The sequence below is a fragment of the Procambarus clarkii genome, chromosome 75 (genome assembly GCF_040958095.1).
Source record: "Procambarus clarkii isolate CNS0578487 chromosome 75, FALCON_Pclarkii_2.0, whole genome shotgun sequence".
Lineage (NCBI taxonomy): Eukaryota > Metazoa > Arthropoda > Malacostraca > Decapoda > Cambaridae > Procambarus > Procambarus clarkii.
The window spans coordinates 27,972,331-27,994,319 of record NC_091224.1 but is presented as its reverse complement, the minus strand read 5'-3'; the positions used below and the strand labels follow the sequence as shown (position 1 = coordinate 27,994,319).

General features: G+C 46.5%; 2 protein-coding genes across 3 annotated transcripts in view; both read left to right on the top strand.

The window, feature by feature from the left end:
* LOC123771605 (uncharacterized) overlaps positions 1-5,484 on the top strand; it is a 49,726-nt gene extending 44,242 nt beyond the window's left edge. Inside the window, exons 6-7 of the mRNA XM_045764191.2 lie at positions 1,786-1,938; positions 2,990-5,484. Of these exons, the coding sequence (XP_045620147.2) occupies positions 1,786-1,938; positions 2,990-3,483 (647 nt within the window). The 3' untranslated portion in view covers positions 3,484-5,484. The remainder of the gene's footprint in view (positions 1-1,785; positions 1,939-2,989) is intronic.
* Positions 5,485-5,709: 225 nt separating this feature from the next.
* Positions 5,710-21,989, top strand: part of LOC123752476 (tubulin beta-4B chain) — a 70,026-nt gene continuing 53,746 nt past the window's right edge. The window contains exon 1 of one of the 2 annotated variants that reach the window (XM_069313428.1): positions 5,710-5,748. In XM_069313428.1, coding sequence (XP_069169529.1) covers positions 5,725-5,748 — 24 coding nt within the window. In that variant the 5' untranslated portion in view covers positions 5,710-5,724. Of the gene's footprint in view, positions 5,749-11,966; positions 12,240-21,989 lie in introns of those variants that run through there. The other variant, XM_069313427.1, reaches the window with a different exon arrangement.

Genomic DNA, 21,989 nt, shown 5'->3' with positions numbered 1-21,989 from the left:
AGTGTCACGTGCTTCTGTAGAGGTGGAGAAGCACCATAGTTGCTCGGGGAAACTTCATGGTGTAGCAGCCAAGAGAGCTGTGGAGGACCCTAGCAGAAGGGTGAAGCACCGTAGTTGCTCAAGGAAACTTCATGATAGCAGCCTGGAGGAGCTGCAGAGGATCCTGGTAGTGAAGCCCGGAAGAACCTAAGGATATTAGGGTAGTGAACTTCCAGAGGTGGAAGGGGAAGTTCTGGTGGATTACTTATAGGGAGTTGATAGTGTTTGGTTGTCATTAGCGTGCAAGACGCAGTGAGAGGTGAGTGACTGTTGGCATTCTTATGTCAAGGAGTTTTTTATACTGAAGTATCAATGAACATTTATACTGGTATATGTTATTGCATTCAAATGCTGATTTTCTATATATATATGTTATCTTGCTGATGGTGCAACAGTGTATGTAGGCTTGATCAACTTGAGGAGGTTGATAGTATCAGGTGGTGAACCAGGAGATAGGATACCACTTGATAAGCTGATAATAGAGTTCTGATGGTGTTGGAGTGCAACCTGATTGTGATATTATAGAGTATAGGATTCATTATTATTATATGTGTGTATGTATCGTGTATGTGCCTTGTCCAGTAAATGTGTCACAATTTGCTGGTGTTTGCCCTTGTCCTAGTGAGGCTTCCCAGGAGGTAGTAAAGAAGGAGAGAGAGAGAGAAAGAACCAAGAACCACTGCCGTGGACAGGGTAGGAGGTAATACTAGTAAGTCATAGGGGATTGAGGAGATCATATCTCATAAGGAGAGAGTGGGGAGTCACAGCGGCTCGAGTGGGTGTGTGCACGTGACAACGAGGCTAAGTGTTGGTGAGCCCCTCTCCAAGAGCCAGAAGCGCCAAGGGTGATCTCCTAGTATAAGCACTCTGCCGAGTTGTGGGTTGGGTTGTCCATAGAGAAGGATCAACGACGACAACACCAACCAACCCACAGTCTATAATAATACACAATATGCTAATATATTATAATATTAATTTATAGTTGAGAAAATTCCTGTTTTGAATGAACAGCATGTTAAAATTTATGAATGCGTCTGTGGGGTTGACCGCTGAATGTAATGGACTTGAGTCGAGGACGGGTTGTTTCATTGATAAAGAGCGGGGGGTTTGGCGGGTGGATGGAATGGTCTTTGGGTCTTTGTTTGGAGGACGGGCTGGTGGCCCAGGTGGCGGTCGTGTCATGATATGTTTGTAGTGTTTCTCGTGCTAAACCTCTCCCTGGTATGTATGGCTCCACAGTGGCTTGACCTCAGTGATGCAGAGGTCATGACCTCCTCCGTGGTGGTAGGTATCACGTTACTGGTGAGGTCAAACAGGAGGAGGTCATGGGGTGACTGGATAAACTGCCGTTTTATAAGATTAATACCTACAAATGATGCAGTTCTTTCGCCAGAAAATTGGAGATTAATGTGGATTCCCGGGCAGGACAGAAACGACTGGGCAATGTTACTTTTCTCCTGATTCCTCTATTCACCTATCAGGGATGTGGTTGACAGTTGAGGTATTTATGGCAAGCCAAGCTGAGAGTAGAGTGAGTGAGGGAAGTTCAAGTTGAAGGTGGCGAGGAGGGCATGGTTGGGAAGGCGAGGAGAGCCGGCCTGGAGCCAGAGGTCTGCACGATAGTGTGATGTCTACCATTCTCTGTGGTTGGGTGATGGTGGTGGTGGGTGGCGGCCGCGGTGTTCCTGGCCGTGGCCGCCGTGCTGGGATCCGTGTCCACTGACCTTGTCTCTCCTGGTGTAACAGTTACAGTGATGGTGACGGCGGCGGTGTTCCTGGCCTTGGCCGCCGTGCTAGGGGTCTGCTCCTTCATCAGGACGCAATACTTCGAGGAGGAACACGAGACGCCCCCCATGAAACATTTCCTCTTTGTCGTCATATCAGTCACTCTCAACATGTGTAAGTAGCAACCTACGTACCTGTATGTATTTAGTTGTAAAAAACAGATAGCATGCTGACTTCTTGATTTACACGCATTTGGTTATGTCTATAAAATAAAATGTCTGTCTTCGACTGGAGGTTAGATACTTGCATCTAGCCTAATTCAATTTTGTACGGTGATTGCTCTTGGATACGTGCCCCGCATGAGCGGATCGTAGTCGATGCTAATGAATTGAATACCACAGGGCATAGTTCCATAGTAACCCCCTCCACGACTCTTGCTTTTACATTATAGATCAATAGTATCTTTTCTGACTGACGTTACCAGCTGTGGTAAATCCGGGTTTGGAAACAGGGATGTTGATGTATGGGACAAACTGTCTGGTAACGCAATGTGCGTGGGGTCGCTGGAGTGTTTTGCGTTGGGTACACACATGTATTAATGGGTTTGTGGGCCTATATATAGGAGCTACCTCGCATGGGTCAATAGGAGGTCCCTCGTAGGGGTCAATAGAAACTGCCTTCCAATGGTGGATAGGAGCCTCCCATGGCCAATAGGCCTAGTGCAGTTTCTACAACTTGCATAAGCCTACTCTGGCGTGCTAGCTATTTATTCAGTGAAATTTATACATTAATTTTTAGTTTAGCTTGTGGCGTTTGATAGGCTTGTAATAAAACTTGATGTGTTTGTATAATAAGCTTCAAATTTAAATTTCAACAAGAGGTAAAATATTTTGCTAAAATCAAATGATTCTCTATTTTGATAGTCAAATAATAGTTAAAACTAAACATTGTTGCAGAAAGCACCGCGTGTGCACAGCTCTCAAACACCCTCCAGTACTGTTGTGACGAACATGATCTGAATTGTAATTGTAATTGAAATAAGTTTATTGAGGTAAAATACCCACAAAGGGATGAGATAGCTCAAACTATCCTCACCCCGTTCAGTACAACGTGTTCATGCATACATTGACACATCACAAACAATAAACATATTACCGAACATTCTGAGAGATAAACATATACATTTCTTCCTTTAAGGAACATGATAATGTTTGTTGTGTTGCAGGCGGACGGATCGCGTCCATGGCCATGGTGGCCGCGGTCGTCAGCTGGACGTGGATGGTGGCAGGCATAGCCGTACCCATCTTCTTCAATTACGGCTTCTGTCTATACATCACGGACCCCCTCCATGGCAAGAGTAAAGTCAGGCGGTTTGCTCGGTGTTTCATGCCGCTGCCAATCGCTATGCTGTACTCGCTGAGCGTGTCGCCCAAGAAGATCACCACGGTAGTGACCACCTGTCTCTGGCTGGGCATGTCGCTGCCACAGGTGGTGGAACACCACGATACTGTGGTGCAGGTAGCGGCCTGGGGAGTGCCCTTCCTGGCCCAGGTCTTGGCACTCATCGTCATGCTCTACAAATGGAGTATCTTAAAGAAAACATTTACCAGGTTTGGACGACTACTTAGCGAGCATATTGAGAAGGAAAAATCTAGACAAACAAATGAAAAGAACTCAAATAAATTAGACGATGATCACCTAACTTATTTGCCGAAATAAATAAATTACTGTACTAAATCTACGGAACTTGGAGAAGGAAAAAGTTCTTATGATAATTAAATATATATATGTTGTAATATGTTTTAATTAAATTGTCTAAGGCTTAACCCTTAGCCTGCGTCTCATGTCATGTAACAGATCTTTACGGGATCAAATTGCCACACGTCATGTAATGTTAATTAATAGGAATTATTAAGAATTAGCTGCTACTTATAAATCCCTATAATTATCACGATAGCATGTTAATCTGGCTATCACGTATAACCAGGTGTAGCTATCACGGGGGCCTGACAGCTGAGTGGACAGCACTTCGGATTCGTAGTCCTGAGGTTCCGGGTTCGATCCCCGGTGGAGGCGGAAACAAATGGGCAGAGCTTCTTTCACCATGATGCCCCTATTACCTAGCAGTAAATAGGTACCTGGGAGTTAGACAGCTGCTACGGGCTGCTTCCTGGGGGTGTGTAACAAAAAGGAGGCCTGGTCGAGGACCGGGCCGCGGAGACGCTAAACCCCGAAATCATTTCAAAATAACGATCATTACACAGAAAGAAAATAAACCTAGTTAGGCGTTTATATTAAAAAATCATTAATTAGAATAATTTTGAAGCCTGTGGACTCATTCAGCCCAAGAAAATATATAATATTTATTAAATTAGAGACTATTTATAGTATTTTAATACAGTCGGCCATATTAGGCCGACTATATTAGGCTTGTCTCGTTCGCACAAGAAAAAACAACAACAATAAGAGCTAACACTTGAGCTAAATTTCAGGAATTGATATCGATATTAATTTCAAATTACTGTATGTTAAATGTTGTATACCCATAGTACCGTATATGGAACAAATATTTATATATTTCTTTTCTATATTTTAATTCCTGTTTTCTGAGAGGTGTACCCAGCTTATCGGTGTATGTAAACTGAGGTATACCCAGGTTCTCGGTGTATGTACACTTAGGTATACCCAGCTTAACGGTGTATGAAAACAAGTATACCCAGCTTATCGGTGTATATACACTGAGGTATACCCAGCTTTTCGTGTTTCGTTATGATCACCGTGTAAATACAGCTCTCCCACCTTCAAGAGACGTTTAGCTCCACCCTACACATGTGCTAGACGGCCAAGACAACATTTTAGCTGATGGGGACCAAGTACAAGTTGCACCATTTTACTGTAGTTTTTGTTCTAGTGACTTCAAAGGGGGGCAGCCTAGCCGCATTTGTTCCCCAAAATGGCGCCTGTATCAGGCAGCAGGAGGCGGAGTCCTGCCAGAGTAAGGGACACGAACGGGAGGTGAGATTGGGGGCAGAGCAAGAGTGATAGCTAGCCACTCAGCAAGTGACCTGAGGTGACGTCACGGGTGGTCAATGCTTAGGAGCAGTTAATGTCAGGTCAAACATGATGAGGAGCGGTGACAACTGGAAGTGGTCCAGAGTTATCCTACTGGAGAGAGCCTGGAGGATGTTGACAACATTGTCAGACATGTAGTGAGAGGAGAGACGTGACAGGAACTGTGGCAGCGCCTTGGCAAGAGCGAGCACAGGTTCTTCACTCCAGCAGTTATCAGCTGTTAACTAAGTGAAGCTTTCCATTACACCTTGAAGTCAGGTGTTCCTATAAGGAACAAGTAGGGTTAATGTTTATGATTGTTATTATCAGGATGTGTTAGGATGCATAAATGATTTTATATATTGATTATGAGTGATATGTTATAATATTAGAACTGACGTTGTGGCCTAGTGACAAATATAAGATTTTGGAGATCTGTCTGGTATATTTTAAAGTAACTTTTTCTAAGCTTATTATTGATTTGTTCAGTGAAGTACTAACTATTTGTCAGAGGTGGAAGTATATCACAAGGGGATACTTACTAATAAATTAAACTTTGAGTTAACTGAACCAAGTGTGATTATTTAAATTTATATTATTGGTAGATGAGGCTTCTCTGAAGGTTATGTATATAATTCTGTTATTATTAAATGTCATTGTTGTTTAAAATGTGTTTGCCAATCCCCTCCAATTTCATTGACAATGCCATGGTATGAGTTTAGGTTGTGGTAAACCCACAGTCTACAGAGTACACTATGAAGTTAAAAACAGACTGAAGGAATTCGGAACATAAATTGGAGAGGGACTAGGCTGACGGCAAGAGGAGGCGGCCGTCGCACCAACAATGGTTCCTGGCAATGTGTGTCAATACCGGACATTGGCCACAGGTAAACCAGGAACACCGCAGTGATGTTGTCGACGCTGCCAGTTCAAGTAAGTTTATTGAGAAAATAAAGTACATCTCAAAAGGATAGAGTAGCTTAGGCTATTTCTACTCTCGTCCGCGGCCAGTGAAGACCAGCCAGAGGAGGCCAGCAAGTACAACAGGGGTATCCTTGTCTCTGAATTTGTTTATCTGCCTCTTGGAGAGCAGACTGAGGTTCCATTCCTTGGCACTTTAGTTTGGAGGTGTTCACCCCAATGAATGAAAGCTGACGGCGTAACCCAGCGAGTGGTTTACCCGGGTTTACACGCCATTACACTCATTATCTCACTCTTATCATCCACCGGAGATATTTGGTGGTCCTGGCAGTCCTCGGGGGAATTGTTAAGTCTCTGAGGTCACCGGGTGAGGCAGGAGACATGCGCCTTACACATTCGGTACCTCGACAAAAACACGGAGGTAGTAGTTTATGAAAGAGGTACCGCAACAATATATACCGATGTGTACCTTCCTTATCGGTGCATATAATCTGAGAGGTGTACCTGGACTGTGTTCAGGACGAAAGTATGTTTGCTGGTTGATCATTAAACTATTGTGGTGGCGTTAATAAGCCGAACATCAAACCAGCAGGCCTAGGGTCTTGGGATGTACTAGATAGTAGACCTAGAATCCTGGTTGAAGCACTAAAGAGTAGGCCTAAGGTCTTGTATGATGTACAAAACAATAGACCTAGAGTTCTGGATGAGGCAGCAGACAAGAGGTCGAAGCCATGTAGTTAGTTAGACAAGTGTCGGGTTGTGTCCTGAGGAAGGTCAGTGTAACAACACACCAGGTTTCTGGGGGAAGGGGGGTGCTCTGGGGCTAAGAGAGGATCCTAGGGTGTTCAAGCATGGCTGCAGAAAGGCAACACTGTTACAAAGGCAACACTGTTACAAAGGCAAGACCTCCAATTGTGAGGTCGTGGACCCATTATAAATTGTCAGGTTACAAATGGCTATGAAGAGGGCAGTAGTGCAAATGACCTACCCCTCCGTGCTGAAGCAGCCTTCGTCTATGAGGCAGAAAATTAATCTTATTTTTGATTGGTATGTACTCGCCTAGTTGTGCTTGCGGGGGTTGAGCTCTGGCTCTTTGGTCCCGCCTCTCAACTGTCAATCAACTGGTATACAGATTCCTGAGCCTACTGGGCTCCATAATACCTACATTTTAAACTGTGAGGTGTATGTGATGAGCGGATCAGTACCTATAAGTTAGACACTGCGGTACATCCATCAAGAGCAATGTTATTCTCACCAGCACCCACTCTTTCTTCCCCCTCTGCCAGAGTCACACTAACTCTCCTGTCACTGCCTCAGGTGGGCGGCCTCTTAGGTGGGGCGGTGTGTTGTGGGCGTGGAGGTGGGGCGGTGTCTGGCGGGCGTGGAGGTGGGGCGGTGTGTTGTGGGCGTGGAGGTGGGGCGGTGTCTGGCGGGCGTGGAGGTGGGGCGGTGTGTTGTGAGTGTGGAGGTGGGGCGGTGTCTGGCGGGCGTGGAGGTGGGGCGGTGTGTTGTGGGTGTGGAGGTGGGGCGGTCTTGCTCTGTTCATGTGTAGTTCGTATGTTCCAGGTGTTTCCACTCACTTTTCATCTTTGTGTTACTCTGGGCTTGACTTCTGGTCGTCATGCCAGCGGTGTTTGGGTACATGGTGTGGTAGTCCGGGTCAGTGAGTGCCCTGTTTAGTGAGGTAATGCCGAAGCAGTGATGGAGTGTCTCGGCTTCGACTCCTCCGGTGTGATTTCTTCCCGAAATTTTGTGCTCCATTCTAGGATCTAGAAACGTTTATTTTCCGGTAAAGCTGCAGTCTCGTGATTACTAATGAAAGTGTGAGATCATATTCGTCAGGGACGGATGCGGTTCTTTGATCTTGGACGCCCAGGGTGGCGGGAAAGGAAGATGATTCTGTGACACTGAGTGTAGATTCTTTCTCCGTTAATGTAAAGTTTCCAAAGATATATAATGGTCAATGATGTATAATGTGGGTACTACGGTGGGCTGAGGTGCAGAACTTGGTGTTGCAAGATTAATGGGGTCCGCAGTTATTGCAGGAGCAGGTGCAGAAACACTGAGTGCAGGCGGGTTGATGGTGCAGGAGGGTTTTTTTTTTTTTTTTTTTTGCAGGAATATCCCTGCAAAAAAAAAAGTGGGCCTAAGCCTCTGGCTGGCCCACTAAGTGTTGCTTGTTTCTGTTTTACTTGGGTTGATGGTGCAGGACCCGATGGTGCAAGCGTTTTGGCAGGAGTACGAAGTGCCTGGGACGATGTGGGTATATCACTGAGCTACAGGTGACAACACTTAATTCCTACTATCACACGTAAAGTAACATCCTTCAGCTAACACAAGACTGCAATAATCACCTGAGAGCTCTTGTTAATTTAACTTGCTCAACATCGATGCATTAACTTATGAGTCAAATAATATTAAAGTGTACAAATTGCTGAGTGAGCAAAATATATCCAGTCAGCTTGGTATACCAGCCAGTCCTCATCAACACAGGTCAAATGCTCGTTAGACCAGCCGCCAAACTCCTCCGTTTATGAATGAAAAACTGTTTACACACGACTCACAACTGATGACGTCCGAACACTTCCGGAACAAGTGCTTCACTGATGACTTGTTCGAACCACAACGCTGTAAATGCTTCACCCACGTACTACAAATACAAATAATCGCCAACAGAACCTAAACACTTAACCTAACCCTAACTACAGTGTACATAGAACTTTAATTAATAATGTTAATTTATATACGACAAGAAACCTATTTTAAATACAGAGTATGTTAAAATTTTTGAATGCGTTTTGGAGTCCTCGTAATAGAGCGTCGGATTTTGACGTATTGACGTATTGACGTATGACACTTAAGGCCAAAAATTGTCTAGAATATGGAAGCGGGTGGCGAAAATGACATACTGTCTCGTCTTCAGTGTTGGGCCCTCTGGCAGGTTAGGATAAGGGCACTTTAGTACGACGGTTTCTCGACATTGGGAAATTTTGGGAGTACGGGCGGCTTGGGGGGACGGCCGCTGCATTAACGAGCCTGGCGTGAGGACAGGTTGCACATGCTCCACTGAGAGTTTACACCTGTGGCAAAGGCTGTGTAACCGTCACTGTATTCATCACTATCTATATATTGAATTACTTTACTTATGTTTACATGTTGATAATCAACTTATAAATGTTTCAACACCTGATATGCAGATTAAACATAATCCTAGAAATAAGTTTACATTTCATTCTAAGGCACAATCCCATTCTCTCCAAAATAAATGTACATTATCCTATCATGGATTTGTATATAATATATTACCTATTTAAAATTATGCTCATATGCAACTCATAAGAAACATGAAGCCTAATGCAGAATATTCAAATTAAAACATTCTCCTATTCTTCCATTATTCTTACATAAAGTGGCTATCAATATATATATCTTTATCCAATTTGCATATCCACAATGGTCAATTTGCATACAGAACGTCACCTTACTGACGTCTTTAATAAATCACTGTCGTGTATGCAAATTATGTATTCTAATTGTGTATATAAATTACGTATACAAATTTTGCAGGCTATAACGTTGTAGGTAAGCCTAGTCCGTAACAGTGAATGATGATATGTTTCTTGATATCACTTACAACATGGGGAGAATATATTTGACTACTGTCAAATATTTTACTCAATACACACTCCTATGTATAAACTTTGTTTTCCTCTTTATTAAAAATACAATATTTACAATATAAAGGTTATATATATATATATATATATATATATATATATATATATATATATATATATATATATATATATATATATATATATATATATATATATATATATATATATACATCAATTTACAAGGGAAATACTACACAATATAAAGTTTATATACTTCTCAGTAACACAACTCATCCTCCTGTTTGATAGTACTTATTATGACTATTATCAATAGTCACAATTCGTACGTACTTAGCTTTTAGATAGCAGTATACTGACTAGTAAGGAATTCTTTTCAAATAAATTAAGCTAAAAAACTAAATTAAATATTCCTAGGCCTAGTATAGCACACATATGTACTATATTAGGCCTCATATAGTGTATCAGGCCTGGGAAGGTTAGGTTAGTTTGTCTTTACAACACAAGTAAAAATTAGTTTTCCGGTTCGTTCAACTCAATGCTTCAGATTTCTAGAATGCATTAGGCAGTGATGTGGTGGAGGCTGACTCCATACACAGTTTCAAGTGTAGATATGATAGAGCCCAATAGGCTCAGGAACCTGTACACCTGTTGATTGACAGTTGAGAGGCGGGACCAAAGAGCCAGAGCTCAACCCTCGCAAGCACAACTAGGTGAGTACATCTGGACGTGAGACGCAGTGCGGTATAGACTTTGTATCCTTGGTGTTTCTTAATGATTTTATGTATTCAATTAAATTCTTGCTCAAAGTATCCCTCAGCCTCTCTAACTCACAGTGAGTTTACCCAATAGTATTCTTTCGCCTCAAGTTAACTTAAGCCATATAGTAAGCTTACCAAGTAAAGTATCCGCAAGTTATCTGGCATCCCTTCTAACTCAAAGTGAGTTTACTTGGTGTAGTATCCGTCATTCCCACTAGCTCAGAGTTTACTCTTTAGTATACATCAGCCCCTCTACCTCATATATAGTTTTCTCAATAGTATCCGTCATCCCTCTAACTTGAGTTTATTCATTAGCATCTTTCACCTTTTCTAACTCATTGCCTCTATTGTATTATCATTCCCTCTAATTTCCAATGAGTTTACACAACAGTATTCTTCACCGCCACTAACTCCCAGTAAGTTTACCCAGTAGTATCCGTCAGCTACGAATATAGTATAGCGTCTACTACGATATGGATACCCAATAGTATCCATAATATAGCAGGTAAACCACGTTTTCCTAATAGTAGCCTACAGCTGTAGGAAGAGGGAGGGGGGGGGGGGGCTAGTAGATTATAGTAAATTTACCCAATAATTCATGTCTGTCTCTCTAATCTGGTGTAGATTAAATTACCCAATAGTATACATCAGCATGTGTAAACTGTAGTGACTTTGTAAACTTTAATCCCCCTCAAGCCCCTCTTCAATACAATTCGTCGGCTTCTATAACCGGTTTACTTAGTAATATCTATCAATCTCTGATTCCTAGAAGGTAGACTATGAGCTGTGTTCCTCTAGTATACACGAGCTGTATTCTTATAGTATACATCAGCAGTATTCCTCTAGTATAGTATACATGAGCTGTATTCCTATAGTATACATCAGCAGTATTCATGAGCTGTATTCCTATAGTATACATCAGCAGTATTCATGAGCTGTATTCCTATAGTATACCTCAGCAGTATTCCTCTAGTATACATGAGCTGTATTCCTATAGTATACCTCAGCAGTATTCCTCTAGTATACATGAGCTGTATTCCTATAGTATACCTCAGCAGTATTCCTCTAGTATACATGAGCTGTATTCCTCTAGTATACCTCAGCAGTATTCCTATAGTATACATGAGCTGCTTCAACTCTCGAAAATATACCCAAAAATATTACTTTATTACCTAGCGCTTACTTGAAGCCTAGTATAGATTTACTGATTAATATCCGGTAAACCTTCAATATCTCGCCTAAAAGTTTCCCATTTAGTATCCCCGAGCCTCTCTAACTTCTAGTAAGTTTACCATGATATACTTTAGGCCATATGACTGCTAGACCATTTATAACTTTTGAGAGCTGAGCTGCACCACGTGTTGGCCGGGGCGGCCCGGGACCCCCACACAGGCTCGGCGTCTGTATGTACCAGCCTCCTGTAGCTTACATGTTCTAGTATATATATGTATATATGTAGCCGGTGATGCCTTCACGATGAATGTCTCAAGATGATATAGAGGAAGAGGTTTATAGGTGGGTTTTGGGTGTGTTATAGACGGGGTGATGGTGGTGCCATCAGTCTTTTTTTTCTATTATTTACCCGTCTCCGGGTCCTTATATAAAGAAATCGATATCCAGCCTTAAAGTACTTGAGATGGGTGTTATGTGGGGATAATGAGGGGGGGATATATGAGGGAAGGGAAGGTAATATAGGAGATATATGAGTGTGGTAGCAGGGTGGACGGTGGTGCCATCAGTCCGGCTTCTCTATTATTTACCCGCCTCCGGCTCCCATATACCAACAAGTTAATATCCAGCTGTAAAGCAGTTGATGAGTATGATGTGGAGATGCGACGAGGGGTGATATATGAGGGGTAAGAGGGGTAATATAGGAGATATATGGGTGGTGGCGGGTGGTGCCACCTGGAGGCGGCGGCGGCCGGCGCCGGGGGTGAGGCGCCCTCAGGCCGTCAGTCGCTCGCCGCCCCTCACACCAGCCGCGCCTCCTCACGCCTCACTCCTCACACCTCCTGCTGCTGCTGCTGCTGCCTCCTACACCGCCGCCGTCATGAGGGAGATCGTCCACCTGCAGGCCGGCCAGTGCGGCAACCAGATCGGCTCCAAGGTGAGGCTGCAGGCCGGGGGGGCAGGGTGGCGGCGCCTGAAATAGCCAGAAGCCGCCATGGTGAGGCTCCCTGAGCCACGTGGGGGGTGTGTAGGTGGGGGAGGTGTAGGTGGGGGAGGTGTAGGTGGGGGAGGTGTAGGTGGGGGAGGTGTAGGTGGGGGTGTGTAGGTGGGGGTGTGTAGGTGGGGGAGGGGCAGGTGGGGGGTGTGGTGTGTAGATGAGGGAGGGGCAGGTGGGGGGTGTGGTGTGTAGATGGGGGAGGGGCAGGTGGGGGGTGTGGTGTGTAGATGGGGGAGGGGCAGGTGGGGGGTGTGGTGTGTAGATGGGGGAGGGGCAGGTGGGGGGTGTGGTGTGTAGATGGGGGAGGGGCAGGTGGGGGGTGTGGTGTGTAGATGGGGGAGGGGCAGGTGGGGGTGTGGTGTGTAGATGGGGGAGGGGCAGGTGGGGGGTGTGGTGTGTAGATGGGGGAGGGGCAGGTGGGGGGTGTGGTGTGTAGATGGGGGAGGGGCAGGTGGGGGGGGGTGTGTGTAGGTGGGGGGAGGGGCAGGTGGGGGGTGTGTGTAGGTGGGGGAGGGACAGTTGAGGGAGGGGCAGGTGGGGTGTGTGTAGGTGAGGGAGTGGCAGGTGGGGGGTGTGTGTAGGTGGGGGAGGGGCAAGTGGGGGGTGTGTGTAGGTGGGGGAGGGGCAAGTGGGGGGGTGTGTAGGTGGGGGAGGGGCAGGTGGGGGAGGGGCAGGTGTGGTGTATAGGTGGGGGAGGGGCACATGTACGTGGGGGGAGGGACACATGTACGTGGGGGGTGTGGTGTGCACGTGGGGGGAGGGGCACATGTACGTGCGGGGGGTGGTGTACACGTGGGGGGAGGGGCACATGTACGTGGGGGGTGTGGTGTGCACGTGGGGGGAGGGGCACATGTACGTGGGGGGTGTGGTGTGCACGTGGGGGGTGTGGTGTGTACGTGGGGGGTGTGGTGTGCACGTGGGGGGTGTGGTGTGCACGTGGGGGGAGGGGCACATGTACGTGGGGGGTGTGGTGTGCACGTGGGGGGAGGGGCACATGTACGTGGGGGGTGTGGTGTGCACGTGGGGGGGAGGGGCACATGTACGTGGGGGGGTGTGGTGTGCACGTGGGGGGAGGGGCACATGTACGTGGGGGGGTGTGGTGTGCACGTGGGGGGAGGGGCACATGCACGTGGGGGTGTGGTGTGCACGTGGGGGAGGGGCATATGTACGTGGGGGGTGTGATGTGCACGTGGGGAGGGGCACATGTACAGGGGCACATGTACGTGGGGAGTGTAGTGTGCACGTGGGGGGAGGGGCACATGTACGTGGGGGGTGTGGTGTGCACGTGGGGGGAGGGGCACATGTACGTGGGGGGTGTGGTGTGCACGTGGGGGGAGGGGCACATGTACGTGGGGGGTGTGGTGTGCACGTGGGGGGAGGGGCACATGTACGTGGGGAGTGTAGTGTGCACGTGGGGGAGGGGCACATGTACGTGGGGGGTGTGATGTGCACGTGGGGAGGGGCACATGTACGTGGGGGGTGTGGTGTGCACGTGGGGGAGGGGCACATGTACGTGGGGGGTGTGATGTGCACGTGGGGAGGGGCACATGTACGTGGGGGGTGTGGTGTGCACGTGGGGGAGGGGCACATGTACGTGGGGGGTGTGATGTGCACGTGGGGAGGGGCACATGTATGTTGTACGTGAAGGTGTACGTTTTGACGAGTATGCTGTGTATGTGGGGGGGGGGTACGAGGGTGTGGTGTGTCCAGTACATTGGGGGTGTGTATGGTGAGGGGGGTGTGCACATGGGGGGTGAAGAGAGGGGGCGGGTTTGTGCACATGGGGGGGGGGTGAAGAGAGGGGGCGGGTTTGTGCACATGGGGGGGGGGGTGAAATGAGGGGGCGGGTTTGTGCACATGGGGGGGGTGAAGAGAGGGGGCGGGTTTGTGCACATGGGGGGGTGAAGAGAGGGGGCGGGTTTGTGCACATGGGGGGGGGGTGAAGAGAGGGGGCGGGTTTGTGCACATGAGGGGGTGAAGAGAGGGGGCGGGTTTGTGCACATGGGGGGGGGGTCTCGTGTTAGGGTGGGAAGGCGCGTGGTATAGACAAGAATACTCACGGAAAGAAGACCTAGAAAGTAGGAATGCTGCACTAGGCCTATTGGCTCCCCCCCCCCCACTAGACAGGTTTCTACGTGCAGAGGCAGGCCTATCCCGTGGTGCGTGTGAAGCATACTGTCATTTTTTTTAAATTTTGCCCCGAGGGGCGAGTTTATTGGGCAGCGCCACTCATCCCGTGAGTGGACACACCGCCATAGTGACAGTATTGGGCAGCGCCACTCATCCTGTGAGTGGACACGCCGCCATAGTGACAGTATTGGGCAGCGTCACTCATCCTGTGAGTGGACACACCGCCATAGTGACAGTATTGGGCAGCGCCACTCATCCTGTGAGTGGACACACCGCCATAGTGACAGTATTGGGCAGCGTCACTCATCCTGTGAGTGGACACACCACCATAGTGACAGTATTGGGCAGCGCCACTCATCCTGTGAGTGGACACACCGCCATAGTGACAGTATTGGGCAGCGCCACTCATCCTGTGAGTGGACACACCGCCATAGTGACAGTATTGGGCAGCGTCACTCATCCTGTGAGTGGATACACCGCCATAGTGACAGTATTGGGCAGCGTCACTCATCCTGTGAGTGGACACACCGCCGTAGTGACAGTATTGGGCAACGTCACTCATCCTGTGAGTGGACACACCGCCGTAGTGACAGTATTGGGCAGCGTCATTCATCCTGTGAGTGGACACACCGCCGTAGTGACAGTATTGGGCAGCGCCACTCATCCTGTGAGTGGACACACCGCCGTAGTGACAGTATTGGGCAGCGCCACTCATCCTGTGAGTGGACACACCGCCATAGCAGCATGTACAACACTCCCCAAAAGGAAGAAAACCCGCTGGGTTGTTCATCCTGTCACTTGTACCCAGACACAGCTGGGACTTGCTTAACTGTCTCAAGTGAACAGCTCCTCAAACAAGAAGATTAACATCTATCAACCCTTAAAAGCTTACGTTATCTTGCGGGTGCGAAATGGGGGAATCTTTTAAGAACAGTATCAATATTTGACAGTGTTTTCCTAACTCAATCAATGTGGGGTTTATTATTCTACATATACTTCTGATGTCTCTCAGGTGTTCACATTCACGTAGATAGTGGTCAAGGCGGTGTCCATCACTCTCACCACAGATTCTACAACTTCGCTGATCAACTGTTGTTTCCATTCCATATCTCCATGGATATTTGTATCCAAGACGGATTCTTGCTATTACTGATTCTCTCCCTCGTCCTCCTCCTCCTTCGGCCATAATGACTGGGATTGCCAGCTGCAACCATGTTGTACCATCGTACAGATTCACTGGTTTGTGCTTCTATCCTCATCTGTAGTATGTCACTAGTGTCTTAATGACATGTATTAACCTAGTTGTATTTACCTACTTGTGCTTGCGGGGGTTGAGCTCTGCTCTTTCGGCCCGTCTCTCAACTGTCAATCAACTGTTTCTACTTGTCTCCTCCCTGGTGTGTGTAGTCTGTTATACTGCTCCCACTACACACAGTGAGGCCACCTTTTGTGTTGGCCCTTCAGGTCTAAGATTGTCGAGTTGAAGGGGGGGGGGGGGGTGAGGAGGATGGGGAATATGGGGGGGAGAGGATGGGGAGTTGGGTGTGTGGGGATGAAGAGGATGGAGTTTGGTAGGGGGATCACCCCCCACCACCAGTTTTTCCGGGGTGGAGAATAATGAGTGGTGCAGGCCACACTGCTGACAAGAGCACTAGTGGTGTCCAAGCCTGCAGCTGTTGACGCACTGCGTCTGTCACCCTCACAGACCCACACAGGCTACAAGCTAAGCATAATGTTGCCTCATGCAAACCAAATTACACGTAAAGTAGGCTACTTGTCCACTGGACGCCTCTGCTCTCTCCTGGGCATGGCTTCCGTCTTACCTGCCGCCTAATAGCATTTAGTCCTTCGTAATCCTTTGATTTCATGTTTTGAGTTGTGAATTTGGGTCATCTGGAGGTGTGCACGGGTGGCTGGTGAAACCTAGGCACAGCCCTAGCTGCTCCTCCCTACTACCTTGGCGCCGCACCTCTATCCCTCCACTTATATTTTTGGGGTGGGGTAAATTTTGTTTTTAATTTGAAAATAAGTAAGGAGTTATGACAGGCGGGCAGTCCGCCTTGCTGACACTGTGTTTAGTAGCCAAGTAATTTTTTGCAAGGAGCAGTGTGTTTTTAGGTTTGCCTCGTGCATTTCGGGACGTGGATGTCTATAGGATGTATGGAGTGAAGCATTAACATTAATACTCGCATGTTTATATGTACATGCTTTGACCTTATGGTTAAGTATATTTTTAGGGGTTGGGGAGGTGTTGGTCTGTATTTCATGTTGAAATTGTCTTTCCTGTAGTATCATCTCCTTACCCTACCTTGCGGTTATCTTGCGTTGATTTCTGGGCTTAACGTCCCCGCGGCCCGATCCTCGACCAGGCCTCCTCATTGCTGGACTGGTCAACCAGGCTGTTGGACGCGGCTGCTCGCAGCCTGACGTACGAATCACAGCCTGGTTGATTATGTATCCTTCGGAGGTGTTTATCAAGTTCTCTCCTGAACACTGTGAGGGATCGGCCAGTTATGCCCCTTATGTGTAGTGCCACCTCTGCTTTTCAATGGGAGTATTCTGTACATTCTGCCATGCCGTCTGGTCTCACGTGGAGTTATTTCTGTGTGCAGGTTTGGGACCAGCCCCTCCAATATCTTCGTGTAATTTATTGTGTATCTCTGCGCTCAAGAGAATACAGTTTAAGGCATTTTAGTCGGACCCTATAGTTCAGATGTTTTACCGAGTAGATTCTAGCAGTAAAGGATCTCTGCACGCTCTCCAGGTCAGCAATTTCTTGAAAGAGGCGGTCATTGTGCAACCAGCCAGAGGCTTAGGGCCCGCGCAGGAATATCTCCCCCCCCCCCAAAAAAAAAAAAATGTACAACAGTGTTCCACTGTAGAGAGCACTAGGGTCTTGGAAAGTATCATCATTGGTAAATCATCTGTAGTTTGAAAGGTTCTTCTGTAAAACAGTTGTGGCAGTTACTTTGTGTTCTTTAAAGGTAAGGTCTTCCGACACGAGTACGCCTAAATCCTTTACATTGCGTTTTCGTTCTGTTATGATTTGACTGGTATTGTACTTTGTTTTTATATTTTAATTTTTTCCGTAGCTCATGAGCTGGAACTTGTAAATACCATATTATTTTCTGTAGCCCACTGAAAGACCTGATATACATCTGATTGGAGGTTTGCTGCGTCCTCTATGTTTATTCATAAATATCCTAGTGTCATCTGCAAAGGATGATAGTGCTCTAGTTTGTACCCTTGTTCATGTCCGATATGATAAAAAGTACAGCAAGTCACAGTACCCTGGGGGACTGAGCTCTTCACGGTTGATAGATTTTATTTTGTTGACCATTATATATTGAGTTCTGTTGGTCAGGAAATTGTAGATCCATCTGCCTATTTTTCCAGTAATTCCTTTTGAACGCATTTTGTGTGCAATGACACCATGGTCACATTTGTCGAAGGCTTTTGAGAAATTTGTGTAAATTACATCAGCGTTTTGCTTGTCTTCCATGGCATTTAAGGCCAGAGTGGTGCTTAGTGGTCCAGCAACTGCGACAGGCAAGAGCGCCTTGTTCTGAAACCATGTTGTCCAGAGTTATGAAGATGCTGTGATTCCATGTGTTTTGTGATCTTGTTTCTTAGCGCGCACTAAAACATTTTTATGATGTGATGATAGTGCTATCGGTCTAATTTTTTGTCCCTGCCTTATTTCCCCGTTTATGAAGTGGTGCCATCTCTGCTGTTTTTAGCATGCCAGGGATAACGCCAGTATTTAGTCTCCAGAGAATGTGAAGGGCCTGCGATAGTGTATATTTTTAGTTCTTGATGAATATAGTGTGTTCCAAGAATCAGGGCCTGGTGCAGAGTGCATAGGCATACTATCTATTGCTTCAAAATCCATTGGCATAGGGTGACATCTGATATGATTTGATGTTGGTATCACATCCATGAAAAATTCATTTGGATTATTAATCTGAGTGTTTAGTGGCTCGCTGTAAACAGTCGTGCTGATTCCTCAGTATTTTGCTCCTTTTTTTTTTTTTTTTTTTTTTTTTTTTTTTTTTTTTTTTGTCATCGGTGAAAGTTCCATCTCCCTTTCGCAAGGGCTAGTTTATCTCGATTTTGCATAGGAGAAAAAAATATTTCGGATTTCTTTCACTAATGGCCTTTTGCTCTCTCCTGGGTTTTGTATGAATCTTGTAGCAATAGTTCTTGTATCTATAGTATCTTGTTCAATAGTTTCTATTTCTCTACGTAACCACCTTCGCTGTTCTTGAAATAGTGTGACAAAAGTTGTTCCGTGATTCGTTTTCTTCGCATATACTGTAGAGGGAATGACGTTCCCGCCCCAGTCTGCAGTCTCCCTCTTTTTTCCTAAGGGTATGCGGTTTGAGCATATTTCTATTGCTACTGAGCTTATTTCTTTTTAGGCACTGGTTCAGGTTTGCATTTTCTAACTGTTCTTCCAAGCTTATTTCCGTAAGGTCTTTTTTTTTATTTGCTCCCCAGTTTATCTGTTTATTATTGAAATTGAATTTGCTGAATTTTCCTCCACTGGGATTCGGGACTGATTGTGCAGGACATGCTTGTCAGAACTTTAATTGTGATGTGAGTAACAGGTATTTGTAATCATTATATTCCTGATGAATTAATCATTATTAGTGAAAATGAGGTCCAGCTTGTTCTCATTTCTAGTTGGTTCTACTGTTTGTTGGTTTAAGGCAAATCTGTCGCACATCCGTAGCAGGTCATTTGCATGTGACTTCATTTAGGCTACTTCCTGGTATTCTCTGATATAACTGTACAGTATTAGCTAGGGTCTTCCATTTCAGGTGCCGTAGGTTGAAGTCCCCAAGCAAGATGATGTTTGGGGCTGGATTTATGAGGTTTTTTAAGCAGTGTTCTATTTTCATTAGTTGGTCTTTAAACTGCTGATGATTTGCCTCCAGTGACTTGTATACAGTACTAGGACATTAACTATATTTAGGATCTCGATTTTGATTATCTCTGTGGCTCTACCATAAAACCTAAGATGATTTGTTACACAGGATCTTCCTGTTTAAAAACCGTAATGTCTGTGTTATGTCATTACTCTGAGGTGTTAGTCATTTGGGTTTACCTATTTTTTTTCCTAATGTTTTGACCACCACTCTTGTTAATTTAATGATACGGGTGTATAATTCAGAGGTTCATCTCGACTACCATTTTTTTTTTTTTTTATAGAATGGTACTATGTTTGTCTTTTTTCATATATCTGCTAAGATTCTTGTGCACAATGATGTCTAGAATATTAGTGGAATGCTCAGCTCGGTTGCACATTCTCGCAGCACCCAAGGTGAAAGAAACTTAATCAGGTCCGACCGCCTTATTTCTTAATTGCTTCAAGAGTAATTTTTCCATTTAGTCTTGAGATACTGTACCTCTGTTTTCTATGGCGTGCTCTAGAATTGGTATTTGGTCCGTGTCTCTGAAATCTTCATTTTGTACACACACTTTCAGAATTTTTCATTTATCATTTCACATTTTTTACATTTTCTCTACTCCTGTTCCCCCGTTCTCACTCTGGAATTTATCCTTTACATTCAGTTTCTATAAATTAATTAAAAGCAAAAGGCCTGGATCTGTTTTATTTTTGTCTGTAATCCCTTTCTCAAAGTTTCTTTCTGCCTTGCTCCTCACTCCTTTGTAATTGTTTCTTGCTTGCTTATAGTGCTGGTATGATTATGGGTTCAGCTTCTTCCTATATTGAACCCATTTAATTGAATTATCCTCTTTGGTCCTCTTGACAGTTTCTGTTGCACCAATCCTGTTTTACGGTCCTGCATCTCTGTTTTGGTATGAATGCTTGCGTTCCTTCATGGAATTTTTTGCAACATTTGGCATACTGCCTTACTGTCTTGCCTAGCAACAAGCCTCTCTACTTACTCGTTAAAAAAATTGTCCAAGATCCCTATAGTGTCCTCTTCTTGCAATATCCTCTTCTTGCAATAGTTTAGCAACTGTTTCAATGTCCCTATTCATTCACACTGTGTGTGTACTCACCTATTTGTACTAACCTGTGTGTGCTTGCGGGGGTTGATCTCTGGCTCTTTGGGTCCCGCTTCTCAACCGTCAATCAACAGGTAAAAATTATCCTGTGTGTGTGTGTGTGTATTCACCTAGTTGTATTCACCTAGTTGTATTCACCTAGTTGTATTCACCTAGTTGTATTCACCTAGTTGTATTCACCTAGCTGTATTCACCTAGTTGTATTCACCTAGTTGTATTCACCTAGTTGTGTTTGCGGGGGTTGAGCTCTGCTCTTTCGGCTCGCCTCTCAACTGTCAATCAACTGGTGTATGTGTAATCTAAAGAACAATCATCTATAGCCATCCAAGTATATTGAAATAACGACACACACTCGCAGCTGTGCCAATAGACAAACACATCCATCAGAGACGCAAATATCGTATCATCAACCATAACTCGCACTATATTCCACATTTCCCAAAACCTTTCCTTAACCTGCCCCCTCCCATCTTCCCCCCTGCCCCCCCCCCTAAAGTAGGGGGGGGTGGGAGGGAGTCAGATGAGAGAGTATGGTGCGTGACTGATGGGGACGGAGGTGGAGTTCAGTTTAATAGCTGCAGTATGAAGTGTTTGTTGATGACTTTACCGATAAGTAGACAGATGAGCCTTATTCCAGCACCCTTCCCCCGCCTTCATCTTGCTCTCACTTCTCCACCTCTCCCTCCCTCCCCTCTTCCCGCACCCTGCCCTCCCCTCTTCCCGCACCCTGCCCTCCCCTCTTCCCGCACCCTGCCCTCCCCTCTTCCCGCACCCTGCCCTCCCCTCTTCCCGCACCCTGCCCTCCCCTCTTCCCGCACCCTGCCCTCCCCTCTTCCCGCACCCTGCCCTTCTCTCTCTTTCTCTTTCTCTCTCTCCTCCCCCAATCCCTGTCCTTCTCGTATCCCTCCCCTCCCTTCTCACGCCTCTCCATTTTCACGTCTCTCGTTCTTCTCCTGCCCTTGTCTGCCCCCCTCCTTCCCCTCCTCCTTCCCCTCCCTGCCCTTGTCTGCCCCCTGCCCTTGTCTGCCCCCCTCCTTCCCCCCCCTGCCCCCCTCCTTCCTTCCCCCCCCTGCCCCCCTCCTTCCTTCCCCCCCCTGCCCTTGTCTGCCCCCCTCCTTCCCCCCCTGCCCTTGTCTGCCCCCCTCCTTCCCCCCCTGCCCTTGTCTGCTCCCCTCCTTCCCCCCCCCTGCCCTTGTCTGCCCCCCCTCCTTCCCCTGCCCTTGTCTGCCCCCCTCCTTCCCCCCCTGCCCTTGTCTGCTCCCCTCCTTCCCCCCCCCTGCCCTTGTCTGCCCCCCCTCCTTCCCCTGCCCTTGTCTGCCCCCCTCCTTCCCCTGCCCTTGTCTGCCCCCCTCCTTCACCTGCCCTTGTGTTACAAATATGTGTGATGGGCTATGGGGGAACTGGTACTATTAAGGGGTAAGGGTAGTTAGAAGACAAGAGTATCAAATATGGGAGAGCTAAAAGGCCCGGCCCCCAAAATAAACTATCCACAGTAGTAATAACTTGCTACTAGACCATATA